The 25,904-nt window shown below is 36.7% G+C and overlaps 1 protein-coding gene across 1 annotated transcript in view; it reads right to left on the bottom strand.

Moving 5' to 3' along the window:
* Window positions 1–19,122, bottom strand: part of SLC9A9 (solute carrier family 9 member A9) — a 218,157-nt gene extending 199,035 nt beyond the window's left edge. Inside the window, exons 1-4 of the mRNA XM_049802899.1 lie at window positions 18,793–19,122; window positions 9,249–9,451; window positions 5,072–5,149; window positions 4,395–4,471 (exon numbers count right to left, since the gene is read on the bottom strand). Coding sequence (XP_049658856.1) covers window positions 4,395–4,471; window positions 5,072–5,149; window positions 9,249–9,451; window positions 18,793–18,967 — 533 coding nt within the window. The 5' untranslated portion in view covers window positions 18,968–19,122. The remainder of the gene's footprint in view (window positions 1–4,394; window positions 4,472–5,071; window positions 5,150–9,248; window positions 9,452–18,792) is intronic.
* Between the last annotated feature and the right edge of the window lie 6,782 nt (window positions 19,123–25,904).

Consider the following 25,904-nt stretch of genomic DNA (forward strand, 5'->3'; position numbering starts at 1 on the left):
CTGAGGACAGTATTATAGCTAACATGGGCAGGCACTCCTTAGAGCAGTATTTAGTTGAAAACAATTGCACTGCTGCACTGCCTTCACTAAAAAAAAGCAATCCCTCTTACCTCTCCATCCCCTGCCCTCAGTGGGAATATCTGATTATAGCCTTTTCACCCAAATTCTACACCATTCCTCTTTCCTGATGCCAGTAGAAAGCATTTCACACAAAAGCAAAGACTTACAAAGAGGAGACAGGCACCATTGTGTCAGTGTGTTCCATGGCAACTTTTTAGCAATCTTAAGAGTTTACAACAATCCAAATGATGTTTCTGTTCTTTATTAATGATATTTCCCAGCTGTTTCTGGTTTACAAAGAGAGGTCTGGTCCTTTGTTACAGGCTGTACCCTGTCACTACAGCAAGCCCCACAGGAGGAGTTCACAATGGGGTGCTTTGTAATTCACTCAGGCAGGAAGAGCACAGTCCCAATGAGAGGCTGCAGATACACAGAGTTTAAGTCTATGTATATTGATGTACAGTACATGTATATGTGTTGTGTATATATAATAAAAAGTAAGTACATGTTTAATCATACCTATGCACAAAATATTTGCCTACAGCAATGCAATCTTGAAGTACCTCAGGGTTCTGTCCTTTCTTTTGTAATGATAGTTCCCTTCAGTAAAGTTTTTATATCATCTTTATTCTTCATGCACTCATGATCTCATTCTTATCCTGACATGTACATTATGCAAACATGCTTCACATTCATGTAAGCCCTATTCTGAATATATTACTGCCTCCTCTGCAATGATTTCAGTGGGGGTTGTGGGTTTGTATGGGACACAGTACAAGGCCCAGTGCTGCTCAGTGCTTACTCCTCTACCTTAGGGTTTCTTTTGGATCTTTATCCCTGACTATGGGCTTGAACTTTGAATTGTGAGTAGGAATTGTTTCTAGTAGGAACTTTCTGTAGTAGTTTCTATCTGCAATTATTCTGGTTTAGATAAAATAACACGGATACAGGAATGGTAGTATTTGGAATTTAGGCTAAACTCCATATATTATGTTTCTTTTAACAAGCTTATCAAAGCTGCTCTGGCATTTTCCATTTACAAAGGACAATGGCACATGTCAGAGCTCATAAACCAAACACATGTTTAAGAGCATCACTGGCTGGACAGCCCTACTGCTTTTCTGTAGTCTTACAGAGCCATTAGCAATTGATTTACAGGACAGAAAGGTTCAATGGCTAAGACAAGTGAGAAGAAGCACAAGAAGAGTCCTAATGAGATCCAGAACTACTGTCACCTCAGTAATGTGCTAGCATTCAGCTCAAACTGTTATCAGGATGTAGATTTTTTACTGACTTTATAATTCCAACCTTAGAGGTCCTACCAGCCATATAAATGTGTATGAAAAGAAGCAACTCCCAAGAGCTAGGGTCATATGGAGGTGTATATTACTGCAAATAAAGATGGGGGAAAAATATGAGCGATGTAGCTGTCCAAGCTGTGATCTTCATGGATCTATGAGCAGGTATTCATCCCCTAAGTGACAATGCTGTGATACTGATGTTTCTCTTTCACATACATAAGTGCTTTTGGAGTTCTGTCACAAGGTGTAGAGTCTCACAAAGAAATGAATAGACAAGTTTAAATGTAGGGACATCAAGCAACCAGGCAGGAAATTATTCTGATTGTTTAATTATGGCATTTTGTGGAATCCTGTATATTCTGGGTCTTTAAAACTCCATGCCTGTTCCCATTAGAAAAGAAGGATCACCAAGATCCAGAGCTTTCTGCCTCACATCTTTTTGCAGAGGAGAACAAGCAATAGGAGAGGTGAGAGGATGAGGTGCCATGTCTCAAGGAAAGGAAAATTTCAGAAAGAAAAGCAAGATTAAGCTTTTCCTCTCCAATAAGTGAAACACATAGCACACTGTATCCTGGAGTTACCGATTTGTGTCTGAAATTGAAGGTATCCTTTCTCCTTAGCCCATAGATGTTCAGCAGTTTTTCTCACATGAAGGGGAAACAGCCACATACAGAGCTTACACTTCTTTGTATTTCAGCACAGAAGGTGATCATACTTTCATTGTTGCTTTTCATTGTGGAGTCTAAAATTTCCTGACATTTGGACTGACCATCGCTTGCAGAACATTTAATAGCCACAGTGCTTCAGGTACGTTATGATTACTAAGCTACCTGATTATTAGGAAACTAGGATGTCAAGATAGATACGATGACACACCCATAAAAGAACAATTTTAAAATCATTGAACTATAAGTTATAGGTCATGCATGTGTTTTAATATTATCAAAATGACATTAAAGGTTCCATCTCATAATAATGCCAGCAAGGAGCTTATACCTTGATGCAGCACATACATCTTTACTTAAAGGTCCATTATAAAGAAAGTGAAAAGACAGAAATAAAAAATTAGTTGCTTCTATAATTTGAAAGTGCTGTTCATAGGTACAGAATTTGGACCAGTCTTAAATTCAAGCACTCTCACAAAACCTGAAGTGCTTCCATGAATCTTTCCATATCACGCAGAGATGTAAATGGTACGTTTCAGAGTTCTACAGCCCAGGACATCAAGTAAGGCCTACAAGATGCAGGGTGCTTCCTAGTCTAAAACCTGAATACCAGAAAGTTCCATGACTTTCTCCCATTTTGACTCTGCACAATCCCAGCAAGACCAAGGCCTCTCAGCAAGACTTACTTATATGCAAAACTGCTCCATCACCTCCACAGACCATAGAGACTCAGCTAGCTCAGCTGTTTCTGCACCACACTGCACAGAAATGCCATGGGATGCCTAATGATTCTAAGGTTAAACTATGAACAGTGCACTGCTTTTCTCAGTAAGGCTCTGTGCAGGTACAGATACCCACTCACAGCAGAATCCAACTCTGGTCATTTGTTTTCACCTGCATCAGGAATTTTCCCAGAACATTAGAACTGAAGTGTATGTGTGATATTCATAAATACCGTGAAACACATGCACTTTTAAGATGCAAAAGGATTTTTAAATGTTTTTTTTTAATTTTGATTGAGCTAACCAAACAGACAAACAAAAGTTTCACATCATGCCAGCCTGGAAATATATCATCCATTTCTGACTAGCAAATCTTTTCTGTAATTAGGCAAATTTTGAAACAAAATTAGAAAATTCACTAAGGAGGTATGGAAATAAACCAGGATTTTTTGCCCCTCTGATTTTTTCCCTTTTTTTTTCTGCAGAAGCTGTTTAGTCATATCCAGGCTAAATTCACACATAGTTCCAGACTGAGGCGTTTTGCATGATCTTCAACTAAAAAGTTTCACTTAGCCTTTGAAATTACTCCAGTTATTTTACATATATGCCACTAGGTATCTGTTCCTCCCCCTTTTTAGATTTAAAAAGTCCTTCATTTTCTGTTACAGATCTGCTCTCCTCTAGAAGGAATTCTGGTTAGAAACATGGAATTTCAATCAAGAGAATGGTTCTATTTGTCAGGACACATGGTTAAAGCTACAGGGTTGTAAAAAGCAGTTCATGCTTACATCAGTCACAGACCAGAAATGAAGGACACGATTTCCTGAATGCCCTGGACATTTCCTGATATCCAAGAGTTTTGCCTTTCCCATTGACCACAGTTCAGCCCCAGCCAGCAACTAAGTAACATGCAGCCACTCGCTCGCTCCACCCTTCTCCCAGGGGGATGTGGAGGAGAATCAGAGATAAAAAGTAAAACTTATGGGTTAAGATAAGAATGGTTTAACAACTAAAATAAAATAAAATAAAACAATAATAATAATAATAATAAAATATAATAATAATAATAATTGTAATGAAAAGGAACATAACAAAAAGAGAGAGAAATAAAAGCCAAGAAAAGACAAGTGATGCACAATGCAATTGCTCACCACTGGCTCACCGATGCCCAAGCAGCAATCTACCCCTCCTGGCCAGCTCCCCCCCAGTTTATATACTGAGCATGACATTCTATGGTATGGAATAGCCCTTTGGCTACTTCGGGTCAGCTGCCCTGGCTATGCTTCCTCCCAGCTTCTGGTACACCTGCTTGCTGGCAGAGCATGGGAAACTGAAAAGTCCTTAACTTAGGATAAATGCTACTTAGCAAGAACTAGAACATCAATGCGTTATCAACATCATTCTCACACGACATCCAAAATGCAGCACTGTATCAGCTACCAGGAAGAAAATTAACTCTGTCCCAGCTGAAACCAGGACACCATCTCAGCCTTTCCTGATAAGGAATTACTTTACCTGTTACACAAGGTATTAAGTATATTGACAATATAGTTTCTGCAATTCTTTTTATAGTTTAGTTTTTAATTGAAAAAAATACCAAGCACTAATAATGACTTCAGCAATAATAGCAGAAGGCATTCACTTACCCTATGACAATGCAGGAGATGGCAGTTCCCAAAAAGGCGTAGGTTAAAATTGATCCTAAGTTACGAAAAAAATGTCTCTGGGGAGGAAAGTTTGAAAATAAGTCCTTTGTAATACAGTCAGTAAAAGACCTTTCAGACAAAGCTGAAACACCGCATCTAGAAGTGCCATTTGTTACAACCCATACCTCAAATATAAGATGAAACAATATAGGCTACATCAGTTATTCTGGAAAATACAATTTAAGATGATTAATTTTTTGCCTGGTGGAATGCCATCAAAATTCCCCCTTTTGTGTATCTGGCCAAATGCTTCAGGATCGTAACAGTAGTTCACATTGAAAGTATCTGATGCAAACAGTATTATAACCCCATCTCTTGAACGAACAAAGTCCTAATCATGCACTATCTAAAACACAGATAGGCTGCTGCCTACATGCAGTGTCACCAGATTCAAAGTCATCTCTTCTGAAAACAGGAATGCCCAAGTGTTATAAACAGCATAAACAAATCTTTGCACAGATATAGAAAGGGAACAGAATGAGGTCTAAGAACCTTTAATTTTCTTCCTTTCCTGTCAAGTTCTTCCCATGCTGACTTTTCTCTGGCATTGGCCTGTTGGATCTACCAAGTAGCAATCACATTCGGTCACTTTTGTAATACAAGAAAGAGACACATACCTTCTTTAAACTATAGCCAGCATGAAATATAATGGGTGGCAGTAAAATATTGAAGAAGATGGAAGGATCGAATGTCATCTGCCAGAAAGGACAAAAGAGAGGGTAAGGACAAATAAAGTAGCATTTAATTTGATAGGATAGGCTTTAATTGTAACTTCTTATCAGGATTAATCTCAGGATCAGCTTCAATGTCTGCAGGCCAGGACGTTGTTCTGAATTGTTTTCTTACAAGTATTAATGTGTAGTTCCTTACTGCTTATATATGTAGAACACTGCTTGAGAAGTATTCCTTAAAAAATGAAATCAGTCATACACTATCTTACAGGGAACACATACAAGCAGTGTTACCTGTCATAGTATCTACACTACCAGACACCCAGTTTGTCAGTCCCATGGCTTAATTCCTGGTTCAGGCATGGACTTCCTCTTCAGTTTCAGGAAAGACACATCATCAGTGTTGTGCCTCAATTCCCCACGTACATAATGGTGATAAAAGAAAAGGCCTACACTACCAAAACCAATGTAATATTTCCTTTGAAGCATATCTATTTAGGCACAGACAGAGCTTGCTAATATTGCTTAATGAACCACTGGCTGTCAGCTAGTATGTGCTTTCTTGAACTACTGCACATGAAAACTGTGCATACTTTGACCATCTTCATTACTTCAGTTGAGTTAACCTAAATGTGATAAAAAATAGATTTTACCTCACATTTTTAGCAGGTAAGGAACATTCATGTGGCTAGGTAATGTAGCTCAGATGCGACATAACTCATTACACTATAATTGTATAATCACTTCTGCTAACCTGCCAGCACAAGTTTCTGTCGTCCTAAAGTTTCTCGGTAAATCTGTTGACTATTTCTCTAGCATCATTTCCATTGTAACACATCTAGCAAAATATAATCAGTCCAATCCAGTCAATCAGTTTTTGCCTGACTGCAACAAAACAAGCTCTAGAATCTCCACAGTAACTAGCTGTTTCTACTTCCTACCAAAATGTAATTTAGCAAAGCACAAATTGTCCTTTTTGGCAAAAGGACTGCCTATACAGACATGAAATTCACCAATGGCATAAGCCTTTTCTTCCAGATTTCTATTTCAGGGTTTTGTGATCACCTCAATTTTTAGCAGCTCAACCAATTTACCAGCAACATCCTCAGTTCCTTGCTGTTTTTTTCTATTTCTATACATGTTGACATTGTAAGTCATATTGTCATGACAATGAAACTGTAATTTGCTTCTGGTGACAGTTATCTGTCTCTGTGTTACTGAAGATGCAACATATCACTGTTATGAAATCTAAGAGGCACTGACGCTGTCCTATTGTCTACATATCTTGTATCTGTTTTATAGGCAAAGGGGGTTCCTTATATCCTCAATGAGCTAAGGACTAGATTGAGTCATTCTGCAAAGACTAACTGGATTTTCTGCAAAGACATAGATAGCTAAGGTGCTATTTGCTTTCAGAACTGAAGGTATGCTAGTGGGTTAGTCTCTTCATGGTTCCTGTTCCAAACCACTGGCTGGCACAGCAGGAGACACCACTTGGTCCTCTGTTATGCAGTTTGTTATACTCAAATGCCTGTGTAATGTCAGCCCCGTTCATGTGAAACACACATTTTTGTTTCTACAACAGTTTATAAAATACCCATTAAAATTTTTAAAGTAATGCTAGAGTGAGGATGATGTTAGGTAAGGCAAAAAGTTCTGACTCCAGCTGTTGTTGGTACACTGTTCCTATTTGCCTTCAACTTCAGGCACAGAGAGAGACCAAGAACAATGTTCAGTCACTGCAATTCATTACAAGTAGCTTTTACTAAAATAGTATCCTGTTTAAAACCACAGCATTGCTGGAGAAAAAAATATTTTAATAAGTCCATGTACTGTTTGCTGTTCTGTCAATGGGCTGTATTATACCAATAATTTTAAAAGCGACAGGATGTAATTAATGCAAAGGCTCGCAGCTCCTTTGTCCAGATAAAGTGATATTTTAAGGCTACAGTATTCTAGATTAAGTATTTAGCTTCAAAAGAGTAAGACCTTACTAAAAAATTACTTCTGTCTTCTTACTAACAGATAACTTGATTTGATAAACAAGAAGCGACAGCTCAGCCTTTTTTTCCATTCTGCTTACTTTGACTTATAAAGTTGAAAAAAACTAGCTGGCAGATAACGTGCCCGCAACTTTAGCTATGCTGGTAACTTCAATGAAAACACGATAGAAAAAGGATTTTCATCACTTATGAACTAAAAGCCTTAAATGTTAATTTTGGAATTAATTAAGCAAATACATTAAAATATTTTTTCCATAGGCATCACAAATCCTGACTGCATGTTTTATTATTCAAAACCATGTTCTAAAGAATACATGTTCGTAAGTCATGGCACAGTCTATTCTTTCTGATAAACACACTTAGTAAAATCTTATACTGAGGTCAAAAGGGAATTCCAGTTGTACAAAAAGCAGAGCTTGGTGTGATCATGTCTTCTGTTTTTTACGTTAGTGCTTTTGCCAGTCAGGAAGGCTGCCAGGCATTGTTATTGTTTCCTAAATACTGTTGAATTCCTCCCCCTTTCCTTTTTTTATTTATTTTCTTTGTAAGGGGGGCATTTGCTAGATGATTTTAAAGGAAAAAGGAGTGAAAATCCAGGCAGGCTGAGGCTTCTCCAGTAATATGGAGAAACACATAACTCACAGTTGAGACTTCTAAGAATCTTCCAGCAAAGTGAGACTATGGAAAGAAGATTGGGCAATCCCCTGTCAGGGCAACAGAAACGTCTGTATGAGTTAGTGCTCCTCCTTTCTCATAATACAAGTCAGCTTCAGTATATCAGGTCTGACGGTGATGTTCAAATTTAATGCATTAGTACATATGCCTTGGAAGTTAAACACACACTTGGACTAACACAAACCTCTTGCAACCAACTAGCAGGAAAAAGGATGAAGATTCAGAAAAATCTGACTAGTCTGACTACCACAGTATCTTCCTGTCTCCACCCACCACAGCTCTAATAGTCCTTAACAGTCTAGTTCTTTCTGAGAATGGCAAGCCTGGCAGTAATGACAGACAGGCACACAATGGTGCTGCATCAGCAAGGAATTTGAGCAGATGGTTAAGTCCTAGTATCTGCTGAGTTCCCCAGTGTACATTCTAAGCATAACTTAAAAGTTTTTATAATGATAACCACTATAATAAACAGGAACATGTATTACAGTGCTAGATAAACAAGAATACTTGGAAAAAAGCAAAATAAGATATTGCAATATTGTAAAAAAAACAATGGTAAGGGCTTAGAAGCTTCATGTAAATATGTGATGTCTTCGAACATATAATCCAGGTTTCAAAAAGTCCCTCTGCACTCATGAGTTCTTTAAATTGCTGTAATTTTTTAATAAAGTGAGCATTACATGAAATAAATATTGCACGGGTGGGGAGAGAATATACTAACAAAGTAAAATATTTTAATATATACTGGAAAACAGAAAAGGCCATGACATTATAAAAGACTCTGTAAACTTCCTCCCACACCTCCCATTTTGCATCCAGCCTGAATTGCCACAATGCTGTCTCCCCAAGCTTGGGGATAGCCAGTGAAATCTCCGCTGAGGACCGCTGTAGTAGTGAATGAATGTATGAGAACATTGTAATGCACTTAAGCGTTATAACCACCCTCCCACCCCCCCCACTTATCTGTGGAAGTTTACATACTTACAAGTTTATATTTTGTAAAATGTTTAGAGTTTGTAGTTACCTCTGCTGTATACAGGAGGTAAAGCTCTCTTGCATTATGCTTCCAGAACAAGTCAATTTTAAGACAGAGGACAAATAAAGGTATCAGTGGGGTTTATAAAGTTTTGGTGGTGATGAATCCAAGGTAACAGCTGATCTGCAAGTGAACTTGGTGTCTGCAGAAGGTGGGACTGTCATCAAAAAGAGTTCTGGCAACTATTCTGCAGGCTTACAGCCAGTTGTATGCTAAATAATGGTCAGGTTTCTACCGCACCTTATTTCCCTTCCTGTTCTCCTTCCTCACTTACCCTTCTCACCCTAAATTCAGAATAGCTTCTCTCTCCCTGTGTCACACTTTTGCTTGAAACTTGTTTTCCTCTCTCAAGGGTGTAAGTAAAAGAAATATCTTACATGGTTTAGAACAAAAATAAGACCGGTTTTACCTTTTGAAGCATTGCATTGCCCTGGTGACCATTGACATTGTGGTGGCTGATCTCTCTTTTGTATTGATATTCATAGACCTGATTAGTTATATTAATAAGTAGAGTAGGCGGCCCAGATTTCAGCTTTTCACATTCATAAACAGTTCCACTTTCAACATCTGGTGCTTTTGTTGCATATCTTATAATTAATCCCATTACAAGGCCTGGAGAGGAAAAAAAAAATCAAAATAAGACAAAGAGATTCAGGTACTTTTAACTATCTGATGCTACACAATTACTGATTTGGAGAAAAATGAACTTTATTAAAGCTAGGACACACCTTCTCTGTGTTCCCACCTTCACAGAGGTACACCTCACTCAACACTTCATGGATGACAATATTCTTCCAAAATGGTCATTTTATTAGAATACAGATGTTGGTTCGACATATGCTCAGTTGTACTCTTATTTTTGTGATCCAGTTGCTGGAATCATTCTGATATAGTTATTAACCGAGTTGCTCATCCACCGCATTTTCAATAGATATTTAGAGAAGGGGGATGCCTGTAAGCATGTAAAAATCAGCTGTGCTTTTGGTGACTTTACACACTTCATTCACGGGGGCGAAACTCTGACACAGTGTTCTTAGGCACATTCTGCTTTCTGTAGAAAACTGTGTGTGGTTTTGAGACTGTATAAACATGGGAAAATAAACGCAGGAAGAACGAAAGGAAGATTAAGACTGGGATTAACTGGTTTGATCATCTACAATTTAGGACTCTTACCTAAAACAGACATTTTGGCTCCCTTTACAGTTAACAGAGAGGAAAATGTACTTCTGCGATTGTCCTCTGGAAGGTACACTTCTTTCTGTTGGCTCTAGAGGGAGCCTGTATGATTACTTCAGGAGAGGTGACTAATATTTAGCTAGATAACATTACTGAGATTATTTCCACCCTCAGAGACTTGGGTTCGGTTTCAAATTTAATTTCCATGCTTCTATTATGTCCTATGTGCTTTAAGTCCCATGTATATGATGAACAGCTTTACAGTTACTAATTATGAACACATTCATAAAATGCTAAGAATACTCATATTAAATATTGATGGAAGACATCTAAACATCTACATAGATACACTTACTAACGAAAGATAAGAACAAAATTAAATTACAGGAAATAGCTGATAAGCATCTGAAAAATATGCTCAAGTTTTATCCAGTAATCAGATGCCACGGTGATAAAAGTGATCGTAAATGCCTAGAGCAATAGCGTGTCTTTGTTATTGCCACAGTTTCCCATAACAGAGACTCTCTGAACTGCAGATTTCTAGCCTACATGTAAGGCAGCTTCCTGGACTGAAGCTACAACAGAGTAACAGCTGTAGTGCTTGCCAGGTATGCATATGCATGTATGCTTGGTTTTTATCTATTGTTTACTATGGTTGGTTTCTTTAAATGGTAGATGATTTAGATAAGCAGTAGGAAATCCCAAGGCCACTTTCTTGAATTATACAGCATTTGTGAATAAATCAGGTAATAAATGTAGCTGCAGTAAAGACAGAATTCTGTGAAATTTTAGAGGAAAGCATGTATGGGGAAAAAGGAAGCAAGCACTGCATGTGCTAATAGGAAATATGACTTCTACAATGGTCAGCCCCAGATGTCCAAAATTGTGAGTCAGAACCCAGGAAACCATTAATTAATTAAAACAGTCAGGGTTTTCATCTTATTTTTATTAGATTTCCTCTAGAAAACCACATCTTTAATTTTCAAATTCAATTTCAAGTACATTAAAAATTCAACTTCATTTGATGCTTGGACAAGACTTGATGTTTCCTTCTCATTCTCTGGAATAGAAAACTTCTAGTTTTCTCTTTACCATTTTTGTTCCTATCACTCAATGTTTTAAACCATGGCCTTTGTTGCACTTCAGTTACCAGGTATTACATAGACTTAATCAGCTCAGATAACAGAAATATTTTGCAGATGTCCAGCAATGCCTGTGCAAGGACACTGGCAGGAAAAGATTATTCAAGAATAAGAGTATTTGGCAACACAGTTTGCTAGAATCAGTATCAGGTCACAGCATGGAATAGGTTTCGAATAGTGAGGAGAAAGAAGTGTTTGGTTAGATGAATGTGCCATTACAACCTGTTCACCCATCCCATCATCTCCTCTTTATCTTCCTTTTCTTTCCTTCTACAGTCTCTCTGTCTGCTTACCAGATTTCCCTGTTATGTCCCTCACTATATTTCACATGATTCACCTGTGCTTCCCCAACTTCTTGTCTTGCTGCATTTACTGGTCTCTAACATTTACCTGTTTGTTTACAGCACCTGTCATATTCACCTGCCTTTTTCTGGATAGTTTTACTTAGACCCTCACACTATGTCTTCCAGAATTATGCAGAACAGTAATCTTTTTTCCTACTAGCCTTGTTTCTGTTACACTGGCAACAAGTGAGCATCATGCTTATTTGTACAAGTAACTGTCGTCTTGCTGCATACAGAAGACAAGACTTTAAGGAAACAGTGCTATTTTTAACTGAGAGCTCAAAAATCATGAATGAAGAGATAAAAACATGAAAGTGATTTTAAAAATAAGAGTTTAAATCCTACTATTCAGAGTTCTTCGTCTGTTTTTTAGCCTTTTGTCGTGGTTTAACCCCAGCCAGCAACTAAGCACCACGCAGCCGCTCACTCACTTCCCCCGCTACCCACTCCCCCCTCTCCCAGGGGGAGAAAATTGGGAAAAGAAGTAAAACTCATGGGTTGAGATAAGAATGATTTAATAGAACAGAAAGGAAGAAACTAATAATGATAATGATAACACTAATAAAATGACAACAGTAATAATAAAAGGATTGGAATGTACAAATGATGCACAGGGCAATTGCTCACCATCCCACCGATCGACACCCAGTTAGTCCCCAAGTGGCGATTTCCCCTGCCTCCACTCCTCCCAGTTCCTATACTAGATGGGACGTCCCATGGTATGGAATATACCGATGGCCAGTTTGGGTCAGGTGCCCTGGCTGTGTCCTGTGCCAACTTCTTGTGCCCCTCCAGCTTTCTCACTGGCTGGGCTTGAGAAACTGAAAAATCCTTGACTTTAGACTAAACATACTGAGCAACAACTGAAAACATCAGTGTTATCAAACATTCTTCGCATACTGAACTCAAAACATAGCACCGTACCAGCTACTAGGAAGACAATTAACTCCACCCGCGCTGAAACCAGGACACCTTTGAAGTTTAACTGTTTACATGGCTTGTACACATAATAACTTTAAGTATGGCAACATGGAACTGCTCCAGGGAGATCAGTGGAGACCAGCTGACTGCCTTTACTGTCTCTGTCATACAGCCAGGTGGACCACTGTGTCCTACAACCTTCTGAGACTCCTAGTATGTCTGTTATATTGGCTAATACAGCATATACTTTGAACCAAATTATTTTTGATTGTTTTAAAAATGAAAACAAATGTTCTCAACTATAGTAATGCAGTTGCATTGAATTGTTAAAGGGCAAATTATTTCAACCTGTAGTGTCAAGTTTAGACTAGGAGTAGAAGGCTGTTCTTATTCTGTATTTTGAGAAGATATGTTATCTTCAGCTGTAGTCTCAAACTGCTTTGAGGTCCCTGTAGCTCTCAAGGAAATTCTATAATGTATTGAATTTGAACAAAATGTGGATGGGATCCATAATGATAGGCTAATTCAGAATATTCTCGAATGCTCTATGGAAGGTTCAGACAAAGACAATTGCTATCACTACACTATATTGCAGAAGTCAATATAAGTGATGGGATTGTATTCTTCCTCAGAATTAATAAATGTGCCAAAGACCCTATATAAAACCCCCAGTGAATTAAAAATCTGGGAAGAGAGTATTTAATATTTTAGTAGGTGTATCATTTATGGAATGCGCTTTATGCTTTAAATCATTATACAACATTTCTTTCATGATAGAATTCAGGAGCCAAGATCATATTGTAAAAGAAATAATTCATTTTTAAATAGGTGTATAATGTACTTTCCACTACTCCATCCTCCAAACTGAAATCATGCTTTTCTAATGAAACATTCTTTATAGTTCATTTAAAGAAAAAAAAAAACCCCAACATTTGGGAGATACCATTTGGATGTATCTACTATGAAAAAAGACTGACTTCTAATTTCCTTGCAATCAGTGTTTTGTGGCAGAAAAATTAAACGTCAAAATTTTCTCACAAAGTTCTATGGACTTTGGTATGTAAAAACATACCTTTTGTACAAATACTTCCGGTTTCATAGTGGCATGCACAGAAAGCCTGGCTTTACCCTGTAAGTCTAGGAATTTGGCAGTAAAAACTCCCTGAATATGAGTTGGGAATGATGCTGCATCTGTTACCTGACATCACAAGTAGGTATTATACTAAGATACTGATTAGCATGAATAAAAAAGTTTCAAATAGTATTACATCAGTTAAGGATGTAGGTAATTATAAATGCAACTCTTGTGCAAGGCAAAACTTGAGTAGAGAACCTAGCTTGTATCCTGGGAGTCCAAATCCAATTATAATGTTTTCAGCTCAGCTTCCCCTTATTTAAGACATTTCCTTCAAAACTAGTACCAAGGCTTCATTTAATTCATGTTTTAAGCACATTATTTAAATGCAGGCTTGAAACAGAAAAGGGTGTAACGTTACAGATTTCTTTTAAAAAGTCTCAATTGTCCTTTGAAGTAAGATCTTGCAGCAAAATCTCACTAACTAGAGCTCAGTCATATTTCAACTGAAGGCAACGCAGGTTTTCCAGCTTCTTCAGTGGAAGCAGGATAAAATCCTTAATCATAGATGAGAGCATTGGAAGGGATTTCTTAAGTCATTCATGCCAAACTTCTGAGCTAAACAGGACTGTTCTTTCCCCAGGATTTTATCTAGTCAGCTGTTAAATGCCTTCCTTAATAATGACACTTGGGGATGCAGTTTTAGCCACTACTTGATGTTCCCAAATATTTTAGAATTTCTTCCAAATTTCTTTGTTTGCCTCAAGAATGCTATTCCTCTCTTCACCTACCCACTACAAAATGTCAGTTTCTGCCTTGATCATGATTTTCCCATGCTTTCCTCAGAATCCTGACAATGTTTGTTCATTATAAGTGTTGTAGTCAGGAAGACAATGAAGTACTCTATTTTAGTGAGGGCTAGAGATTCCTCTTTCTGGGACTTGTTACATGCATTGCTGTCTCAGAATTAGGGGAACTCAGAACACACAATCAGAAGGAAACTACAATTATTTCACAGAAGAGGCATAATGGATTTAGGAGGTTTAAGAATCATACTGCCTAATCATTAGACACCTCCACCAAAGCTGAATCAAGAATTCTGATTGTGCCTCACTTCCAAAACACTCTGCATGGGATCCTCAGAAAAGGCTGAGGAAGGGCTACTGTGAGTCAGCTTTCCTATTGCACACCTGTCAAGAGCTGAACAATTGGAGGGAAGAAAAAATAAAGAAAAAAAAAAGTGGTAGACCTCCAGTCCCACCCCTCCAAACTTCAGGAAGCATCTCTAACCACTACAACACAAAGCCACTTCTTGTGAGTGGTTCAATGACTGTGTCCTGTCATTCATCCTTTTCATGTTTGTCTTTCAGTCTGATCAACTAGTCCCACAGAGCACAACTTTGAAGGCAGGTACATCTTCATTCAGCCTCACCTCCACCCTAACAGGTATCACACATTCCCTAAGGGTGACAACTACTCAAGCTGAGAACTATTTCAACCAAAGTTGCTAATTAACCTAGTAGATAAAAGGCACAGATTGTATTAGTGGGTTGATGGTGGGATATTTTTGTTCGTCTGTTAATTTTTGTTAAAGTTTACTTCTGGCTCCCTACCTGCAGGAATGCTTTAGCATCTTAATCAGAGGTAATTATTGGCACCTGTATGTAGCTCTGATACCTAAATTCTGGGGAGGATGAGAAATTTGGATACTTGCACTCAGTTTTTTCTTGTGCTAGCTTTGGGCTATTTCTCTGCTAATGTGGAGGGCCATGACTTATGTATTACATCAGGAATTTGGCACCTAAGGTTTTATGACTGAGGTATCTAAATAAGCCAGGCCCTGCAGGAGCTGGCTAATAGGCACTCAAGTCTTTTGTTGTCTAGTTGTCTATTGTCTAGTACTAAGAGGCCATCTTCTGGGGTCTGCTGCTAAGAGAGGCTAGCTACTCTTACCTGAGAGGAGTGGCATTCAGTTTTCATTACTGGTTGTGTAGATAATCTACCACACTAATTCCAACTATGCTATCATATAGAAAATTGTGCTGATAAGTTATATAAAGGATGGTTTTCCCTTTCTGGGTGGCACAAGTTACTTTTTCATATCCACCTGCCTGCTTGATATACAGAAATCAAGAAATAAGTTGAGTTTACTATTTGGGGTCTGTTTGTCAAACCAGGCTCCAGTGTTCTTGTTCTCTGAGATACTGGAAAACAAAGGAATGAATAAATAAACAGGTAAGTCTGTATTCTTCTTCACTGTTTGCGAGTAATTTTTCAGTCTGTTGTCAAAACCAATAAACAAAATGTGTGTTTAAATACTTTCAAGCTAAATGCCTTGAAATGTATATAGACATATATATGTACACTTTTTTTTGTGTGTGCGAAATAATGTTGAATTCCTGTTGAATTAATTCTTATGAATTGATTTTGGGTTATGCTAAATGCTTTCAGTTTTTTCATTGTAACTGCAGAAAGATTTTTAATTTAAATATAGATATATTTAGTGTTGAACCATTGCTTTGATAAAAAAAAATTAATACATCTCAGTTTCTAAATTGACAGTTTTTCAGTGCGGGCTTTTTTTTTTTAGCTGGAACTATTCAGCCTAAAACTGCATCTTCCTACAAAGTTTATGCAAAAAAACCCCCGCCCAAACAACCCCTTTATTTGTTCTATACTTTAAATAGTCTTCAATTTGTGGCTGTTCAGCACTTTGCAGTAACTGTAAAACTTCTTCCTGTTTTTGTATTTCCGTGGTTGTTTCCCCCCCCCCCCCCCCGATCTTCCTTATATTTCACTTTTTCTATCCTTTCTGCTGCTATACCCCTAGTGACACACTGTCTTAATAAGTAATACAGGCCCATCTACCACACTGTGGGACACCGTCTGAAAATAAGTGGCCATATTCTTCTATCACTTGCAGCAAAATTACTGGTTTCTTGTGCTGCTATTCATATTTCTAGCAAATAGTTCAAGGGGCTGGAATAAAGCAAACCGTAGGGCAGAGACTTTTGGTTTGTACAAACAGGTATAAACCAGAACTGTTCTGATAATGAAGACAAAAAATAAGTGAGAGCAGGATTTAGCTCACTGTCAGTGCTTGGCGACATGAAGATTTTCTCCTGAAGCTGCTGCCTGTTGATCTGACACCTCTATCATGACCTCTGAAATTCCACTTTCTTTTCATTATTGCTATTCCACAATGCTAAAGATACCAAAACCCATATACAAAATTTCTAAGGATAAAAAGGACATCATCAGCTTTTTGGATCCTATGAACAAGCTTTTTTCCCCTGTTTGAAGGCTGCCATAAATAATGCAAGACTAAATAGATAGTTTATTTACAATCATGAGGAATATTTCCTTTGTTCATGAACATTTTAATAATTCAAAAGCTCTGTACTGCTGGAGCACTAATCTTTTAACTGATCAAAAGAATATCATGAGCTGGTTATCCTCGTGATGTGCAGATTATGTGCTGGGCAGGCAGCAAAATAGAACCAAAACAGATAAAACTCTAAATACTGATTTATTTGTGTAATGGTGTATTCCCCCATATTTCATTTCTATTTTGATAGGCTTTTGTCTAAATCTTCAACAAATGTTGTCAGCTGCACATGGGAAACAGCACAATAGTGTAAAAGAAGCTACTATAGAAGAGTCACCCATGCAATGGGAAAAACATCGTAATTTACTGGTTGATGATAATGAACATACTGCACAGCGTTTCATGGTTTTCCTTTTGAGAGATGCTAGTAAAAATGCAACAAGCAAATGCATTCTCAGTGATGCTATGTAGCTTGTACCCCGTAAAACTGTTATTAGGCGATGCATGACAATGAAAACCATTGCATTTAACGAAGTATTTTATGATGTGTATTTCAGTCTCAACTGATTCAGTTGAAGTGTGTTTTCTATGTGCAACAGATTTCAGGATTAGAAAAAGGGCATATTATCAAATAAATACTTTTCCACAACTTTAAAATAAACTCAAGGCAGATGAGAATTAAGACATCCCACAGACCCAGGTGTTAGGGGCTCAGTGACTGGCTTTATACAAGGCTTTCTTGTTTACTTGCTTTCCTTCAAAGTATCAAGTCACCTGTGAAGATAGTAAGTAAGCCAAGAAGATGAAATAGCCTGTGTTCTTGAAATTTCATACAGTTAATTTATCTAAGGAAATAGTTTGAAAGGGATACAAGGAAGACTGTGATCTTCAGCTGCAGTCCTCCTTTGGAAGTGAGATGACCTTAAAATTCTTGCTATAGAAAAAGCAAATGAAACTTTTATCTCAAAATGTAGGGGCCAGTTGCCTTTTTGTTGCAGGCTTGCAGCTGAACCTCTACAGAGTTCTTTGCATGCGGTGTGCCATGATAAACAAATATTCTTCAGAATATGCAATTTTAACAAAACCAGTTTTGGGTATTACACTGCTAGGATATGTGCATAGAATGAGTCTGAGTCAAAACAGGCTGGCATTTAGTTACTTAATGATCGAGCTGTTGATTTTTATCTTCCATTTTGACAGTGTTACCCTCCTGTAGGTGTTTTATTGTAACAGAAATGGCAGTCACATGCTTCTCTCGAAGTGAAACAACAGTAAGAGAGAATGACAAGAGAAATCATTATACATGAAGTGTATACCATTAAACTAGTGAGTACTTATCAGTGGACAATGCAGAAAGTTCTACATTAAAGTGATACACAATATTGCAAAACTTCATAAAAGAAGATTAGAACTAGACAGGCAAACTGAAATTACAGTACAATGACAGCATTCAGAGAAGACTTGAGAGGCATTCATCATAGCATGTTTTTCAAAGGCACAGAGAAAAAACAAAAGAAAACTCTCAAGATAGTTTAAACTTTATTAGACAACATGGCTGTATCCACAAGGCTTCTTAGTCTAACTCCCTCAAATGCTATTAAAAAAAAAAAAAAAGCATGGAAAATAAGCAACTTAAACAGTCTCTTTCACTGAGGGCATTACATTCTTTTGAAAACAGTAAACTCCCCAACTCTCAAAGTGTCATGCAATGGCTGTCTGCCCATAGAGGAACATAACGTGCACATCGTGAGGATAGCCAGCTCATGATAGTTGCTCCCTTAAGAACTCAGCCTCTCTCTACTTCATGAGAGATGCTATTACATTATTATTCTTTTACTGTACAGCTACGGAGCTGATGATATTTCATTCAGCACATTTTCTGAGCTGTGTCAGCACTTGATCTCAAGTGCCTGATCATAAATATGCGACCAGTCCCATGTTAAGCTGGCACTTGAATTTATACTCACCATAAAGCATAGCTCCTCCAGTTTCATGCAAAAAGCGGAATCGATGGTTTTTAAACAACCAAATTGTTAATATTGTAAGAATGAGCAGAAAGTTAAAGACTAGCAACTCCACAGCCCCCTGATGATAAAACTGATCTTCATCTTTCACTGAAACATATTTCTTCAACTTCTCCATTTCATTCCCTTTATGGAAAATATGTGCAGAATAAAAAGAAAAAAAAAAAATCGCAGGAAGGAAAGTGTTACCACCTTTGGTACAAAAAGTCCAGATACTACAGAAATTCACAGCGAGCACATCTGTTTCATTTGCAGCCTCATGGTAAAGTGCCCCAGCTCAGAATTCAGCTGGATTCTAGTTACAGCTTCCTGTTTCTCTCTTAAAGCTGCCCTGTCTCATTTTTAATGTTAAGGTTGCATCGCTGGACTGCACTTGCTCCAGCTGTAGATGCACAAAGCGCCTCCAAGGCTCGGGCTCTGACAGTTTCTAAAATTCTGTTGAAAACTTAGTCCGTGTTCATAATGTTTGGTCCTGTCGTTTACAGCATAATCTGAATCCTAAAAATCATATTTTGTCTTGATAGTTTAAGGTGAAAAAAAATTGACGTTAAAAGAATGGCATAGCAACCTTCACCACATTTTGGAAGTTTAAAAATCTTTCCTCTTTCCCAATTTTAAAAGTGAGTAACATAGAGTAAAGGTGGCACTTTACTATGGTGCAAAGACAGAAGAAGAAAACAAAACAATGAATAAGGATTTCAAGATGTAGGCCTTGAACTTATATGGATCCTGTGTGAAGACTGAAATATCTCTGTAAAAGCAAGGGTCCAATTACTAGAATTAAAAGCACTTAAAAACCCCCATCAAACTGAATAAAATGCAGTGGAATTTACTTTCCATCATTTCTGCTGTTCGCATGTTTACATTTATGTTACTCAAGCCAGGAAAACAGTAGAAATTGTCTTGCTATTTATAGCTAATACTCGTGGAAGCTTTTCTGTCTGAGCCCAAGGCTGCAATACATGTATTATACTGGAGAATTCCAAATAAACTCTCATCTTAATCAGAAAAAAAACCCTGATTCTGCTTCTCAATAAAAAGGGACAATCATCTCATTATTTTTTGTCACAATCTCATAAAATGTATTTTTTCAAAACATTTTGGGCCAAACTAATCTGTATAGAACCATTCAAAGTCAGGTATTTGTCAAAGGTGAATAAAATAGAAATACCTAGATATCCATACATTCAGTAATTTCAGGGCTGTAGCTCATAACAATATGAATGTTCCTAAGAAAGCACTATTGCTTCAATATAAAATGTTTTAAAATAATTTTTGCTTGGTAAACAAACAATTCTTTCTTCTGCTTAAACTAATTTTAGCACATTTTGGAAGTTTTAATTTTTCTTTCACTTTGTATGGAAAGCAATTTCCCTCTATTTTTTTTTAAATTAATGCCTTTTTTTTTTTTTTAAACCAGATTTTTTTTTTCAATCTCCATCACTGGCTTTAGTCTGTCCTCTCCACTGTTTCACTCCTTTGTGTTTCCCTCATTTTTCTCTTTCATTTTGTAATTTTACCTGATAATTTGCAAACATAGTCAGGATTATTTAAGTCAGAACTGTATTTCTGAACTGAATATCAATGGAGTCTCTGTGAGATGAAAAGTTGGCAAAAAGCAGCTGATAATTCCCAAATGAATGAACCATGCAACTCAATTTGAAGTAAGGATAAAACTTTGATGTTAACCTGTATTTTCTGAGAATTATTCACTACTATATTCTGAATGAGAAAATAATGTGCAAGGGAATTAGATGTAGCAATTTCATTATACAACTGATGCAACTCTTTTTAAAATGTTAGTTACATAGCCAAGGATTATAACTTTTACAAAGGAGAAAAATAAAAATGAAGACTTGATTTGGATATCATATTCACAGTTTAGAAATGACAGTGACCTTAACGTTGTGAGACTGATCATCCATCTCCAATGTGCAAGTATCAAAAGCAAAACAAAAATAATTTGAAAATAACCACATTCAGTATCTATCACAATGAAAAACAAAGATTTATTTATTATGAAAACCAGAGTTCCTTGCTACCCTTGTCAAATAGGTAATTTGCAGGCGCTTATAATAAAATCAATGGAAAAGAAGCACAAAACAGTGAAAGGAGGTAATTTTATACTGAGAATCTCAGTGATTAGACTACTCACCTCAGATTTGGGAGACCAGGTTCAATTCCCTTTTCTATTTGAATTTACCTAAACCCATATATCTCACCAGACAACAAGGAGTTCCTCAGTCTTACTGCTAGAGCAGTTGCAGTATGAAATATTTGAAATGCGTGTTAAATTTCCAAAAGCTGCTTTTCCCCTTTTGCAAAACAGGGTTGTAATTTTGCCCTATCTCACAAGATAATCTGATGCATGTTTGTGAAATGATCACATGCTATAGCAATTTGCACTATGCCAGAGCTTAAATGGAAACAAGTAATTTTAGATTTAGTATCAGATTTGGATAATAAACGTATTTTAATTTATTGACCCATAACAGGAGCTGGAAATGATGGAAATTTCTGAGTTATTTTTTCTCTGTGTGCTATCCATTTGCATACTAGTCACATCAGTTACATTAAAAAAACCAGTATGTGATCATATTAATAAAAGGTATATTGCTTAGGAGCAAAGGGGAAAGAATTTATATTGCATAAACAACTTGAATTCTTTATTTTCCAGCCTTTTGGACTCTCTTTTAATATGAAGTATTTTAAAGTGTATTGAACATCCTGAGAAAAATATTAATATGCTATCACATATACAGTACAAATTGCTAGGCAATATATTAGTGGGCAAAAAGTAGTACAGTTTCCCTGGCTTTGATTCCTCAGTAAAGAATTTGACATAGAGCTTTTAAGTGTGGTGGTTTTTGGTTTTGGTTTTGGTTGTGTTTTTTTTTTCTCATTTATATGGAAAATTATAATTCAAGGGGAAAACCCAAAAATCTAACTTACATGGTTGTTAGATAACCCAAGACCTGACTTTGTTCAGGAGGAACTTTCTAAAAAATGGACACACTGTGAAAATAATTAAACTGTGTAGTGGTTAATCAGTCATGTTTCTGTGTGTGAAACTGTGTTAGAAAGAATTATAAGGTCATCAGAGAGAATGGTGTTTAGTGGGGTTTTTTTCCTTTTAGAGAAGCTCTGAAGGCATTTTCAGACTTCTTTTATGTAAGAAAAGACACCTGTGTCAGGAAAAGTTTTGCTCAGAAAACATCTTTGTCCTCAGGAATAAAGATTTAGACACTAGTAATCTTGCTTCAGACATCACAAAACTTTGTATTTGTTGGGAAATTGTTGGGGTGTTTATGGTTGTTTGTTTAACTGGTTTTGTTTGTTCTTCTGTTTCTACTGAACTAAAAATCACAGGCTTGTTCCAAGATCTACTTTTTTGGTAGGTTATAAGATTCTGAAGTTTGAATCTTAACAACATAAGAGCTTTAAAAAAGACTCTATCTGAAAAGTAAGCTGCATGTCCCAGCTCTACAAACTTTTCAGCATGTGCTTGACTTAAGTCAGTTAAATCACTGATTCAAGCCTCACTGAATAGGTTTTGGACTTAACAAATTAATCTAGACACATAACAAACTTTTTCTTTACTGATAGTTAAAGGGGTATATTTCCCTAATGTTGGCATAATAAAAAGATGCTTATAGTTCAAGAGCTTATTGCTGTAATGGATGAGGGATAAATTACATATTCTATCACTTTAACTGCTTCCACATTCTGGGTTGCATAGAAGTGAATTACTTTAGTAGAAAAAACCCCCACACCTCTACAGAAAATAGCTAAATATTTCAAGGCAGACTTTGAGGATATATAACCATAGTTCTGGATGCTAAGACCAAACCTCTCTCTTCTTTAAACTGTTGCAATATCTGTGATAGCCACAAAAAAGTTGGGAGAAATGATGTGAATTAGGTTTTTTATCTCTTGCGGATAATGGCTTTAAACACTAGGCTAAACAGTTCTGTTCCTCCATACACTCTGAGTTCAGCAAGTGATTTTTTGGAATGCTTTCCTTCATGCACAGAAGTACAACACTAGACATTGGGGAACCATTGTAATCAGAGTTTTCCATTAGGTGAATGAAAGATTTAGGCTTGCAGGTGTTAGACTTGGGGCTTAAATTCTGCTATAGACTCAGCTCAGCTCCTTATATAATTTTGGGGAGATCTGGTTCTAAATAGCATTCATCATGTTACAGGATTGGGCTTTTAGGTATTGCTTTCCCCTCAGAGATGCAAGACAATTTTAAATCAGCTGTCCAGACATAGCCACCCATCATAGTTGCTGCTTATCAGGAATCCAGAAATGACATCCAAAACTGTTGTTTTTCTTCACGTTCTCAAACATTGTATTAATCCTCCACAGAGTCATGTATACTTGTCTAATTCTGTAATTGTATCCCTGTCCGCAACTGGCACTAATAGAATTTTTAGCTTGTGTGTCCATTATGCCAAACAAACATTTTCTTTTCTTTTGTTTAAAGATAAATTTTGATTATTTGAAACTAAGCATTTATCTTCCACAAAAAATGATAAAATCTACTTTTTTTTTAAACTCCATGTTGTTTTTTTTTCTCCTTTTTACATTCTAAATTTCTTCAAATGGCTTTTTGGTCAATATTTTCAATCTTCCATTTCATTTGGTGCATAGAGCATTCTCTGTGAATTCCAACCAACACATAAGATTTCTGATTCCTGGTCAAAGGTATTTCTCCAAATTATGTATTAAGTTTTTGGGTTTTTTTCCTTTCTAAATGAAATTCATAATTTATGTGGATTCTATCTTGATGAAAGATTTATCATAGATAGTAATTTTCCAGGGACTTTGTCCTAATGATTTTAACAAAGTTCTGTTCCCCTCCTACCAGAACAGTTTAGCATTCTTAGTATGTATTTGTACTGTACTGTTCTAAAGAAATTAATACAGATTTGCGTCAGTGGACTTCTTTTCCACATATTGAGTTAATCTTACATTTTGGGGGAAGGAGGTAAAATAGGCTCATGAGTGAACTTATTGCCAGTACTAATGTTCATGAAGCTTCTAAAGAATCAGGTATTTAAAATGGCCATGTTGAAGCAGCATAAGCTTATCCACAGGTAGATCTTGGAAGAAATTCTTGTGCTGTGCTAGCAAGTAGAAAGCTGATGTTGCAGACTTTTAGTGACTGAGTAATACAGACTAGATGCAAATACTTTTCATCAGATGATCTGTGCTAAGGCCTGGGCTCAGGGAGAATACTTTATTTATTTTTTTTTAATACAGAGAAAAATCTCTCTGTGTATACGACTGAAAAATGTCACGTGTCTCACAACATGGTTGTTTCCTATTTGACAACACGTTTACCAAAAGTAACCATTTTTCTTTCTAACCTTTCTAATTCAAGGTCATCATTCATTCACTATGAAGAAATGCTAAAAAACAAGAGGTAGCCTGTTTGTTGGTTTTGTTTTTTTTTTTCTACAAAACACAGGCTACTTGTTTTTAGCTAACTGCCACAATTTATATCTGTAGAATACCATTGACTTAGCTTGATTCCTTACAGATAGTAAAATGCTTTCTAATTTTAGGATTAGGAATAGCAATGTTTACATCATTCACAAGGCTTTTCAGGAATTCATTAATATTTGTAAATGGTCTGAGATCATTGCATAAAAAGTGCTATTTGAATAAAAGGTAATCTTATTATCAGCTTTTGGCATTCACTTAGTTATTTTAAGTTTCCTTTACAAATAGGAACTGGTGCTTATTTCCTACTCCTTCTGTATCAGATACGGCATTTGAAAAATATCGTAATGGTTGAGGACATAGAGAAACAACATTTTCATATCTGATTTTTAAGTTACTAATATTTTCTAAGTGGGCCAGATGTTCAGCTGCAGCAATCCACATAAGAGTTCACTACTATATTGTTACTATACACTATCTGAAATACGCAAAAAATATGAAGATATAATGATTCAGGCAAGCTAACTATCTGATACAACATGTTTGCAAGTGGGTATTTTATACATATGTTAGTGGGGGAAATATACTGGAACTAACTGGTACAGGACCTTAAGAATGTTTTTTTTTGGCTTTTAATAATCTGATGACATTTTGGCATGTATAGGTTACTCAGAAGGATGCCCCAGATGTTCAGGGTCATACACGGAGAATAGCTAATGTGCAATGTATAAGTAATAAAAAAGCCTGTATTAAAAGTTTCAATCCAGTTAGTTTTGTTATATTTTGTGATGAATGGTATGACTGTATTGTTATTCTCTGTGTGCCATATTATTTTATTAGAAATATAGGTACACAGAATCAGATACCTCTTGAGCTAAATTAAACCAAATCGCCTCTCTGGTGCTTCTTCAGAAATGTTTTGCTAAGTACAGTTCTGGAAAAAAAAGGATGAGGGTAGGAGAGAAGCAGCTCTACTGAAAAAGTAGAGCCATCTATGAAAAATACACAGAAGCACAGTATGGCCTCAGAAAACCTTATCAGTGCTTGAAGTAAAACCTCATTTGAAAAACTGTTGGCAATGCAACCAGATAATCTGTTTGATTCTTTCCGTGCTCAGATCTTTCCATGTTCTTACATGTAACCACGTTTTCAGTGGTATCCAGGCCCCTCATCAATTTCCCCTCCTAAGAGGAGTAACTTACCTCCAAGTTTTGGTTGGATTGCAGATCAGATAGATCAATAATGTTTTGCAACAGCTGCATCATATTTGCAATATTGATAACGGATGATAAATCAAGAAGGAAGGGATCTGGATAAAATAAAAAGTTACATTTTGGTTTTCAGAACAGGCTACCAGGTGAATGAAGAAAGTTTTCACAGGGAAAATATTTTGAATATTATTTAACAGGCCAAAGACAGAGCTAAAATAATACCACACTCTTACTACAAATAATATTTGCTTCATCTCCCTTGGCATGTCATTTTTATGAACAAGAAGTAGCAGTCTTGCTTACTTTCTATGTTCACCTTATCAGCTCTACTTCATGAATTTCACAGAACAATAATACTTTCCTCCCTTAGTTTGGCAGATGTAGAAGTCT

This window comes from Accipiter gentilis, chromosome 6 (genome assembly GCF_929443795.1).
Source record: "Accipiter gentilis chromosome 6, bAccGen1.1, whole genome shotgun sequence".
NCBI classification, from domain to species: Eukaryota; Metazoa; Chordata; class Aves; order Accipitriformes; family Accipitridae; genus Astur; species Astur gentilis.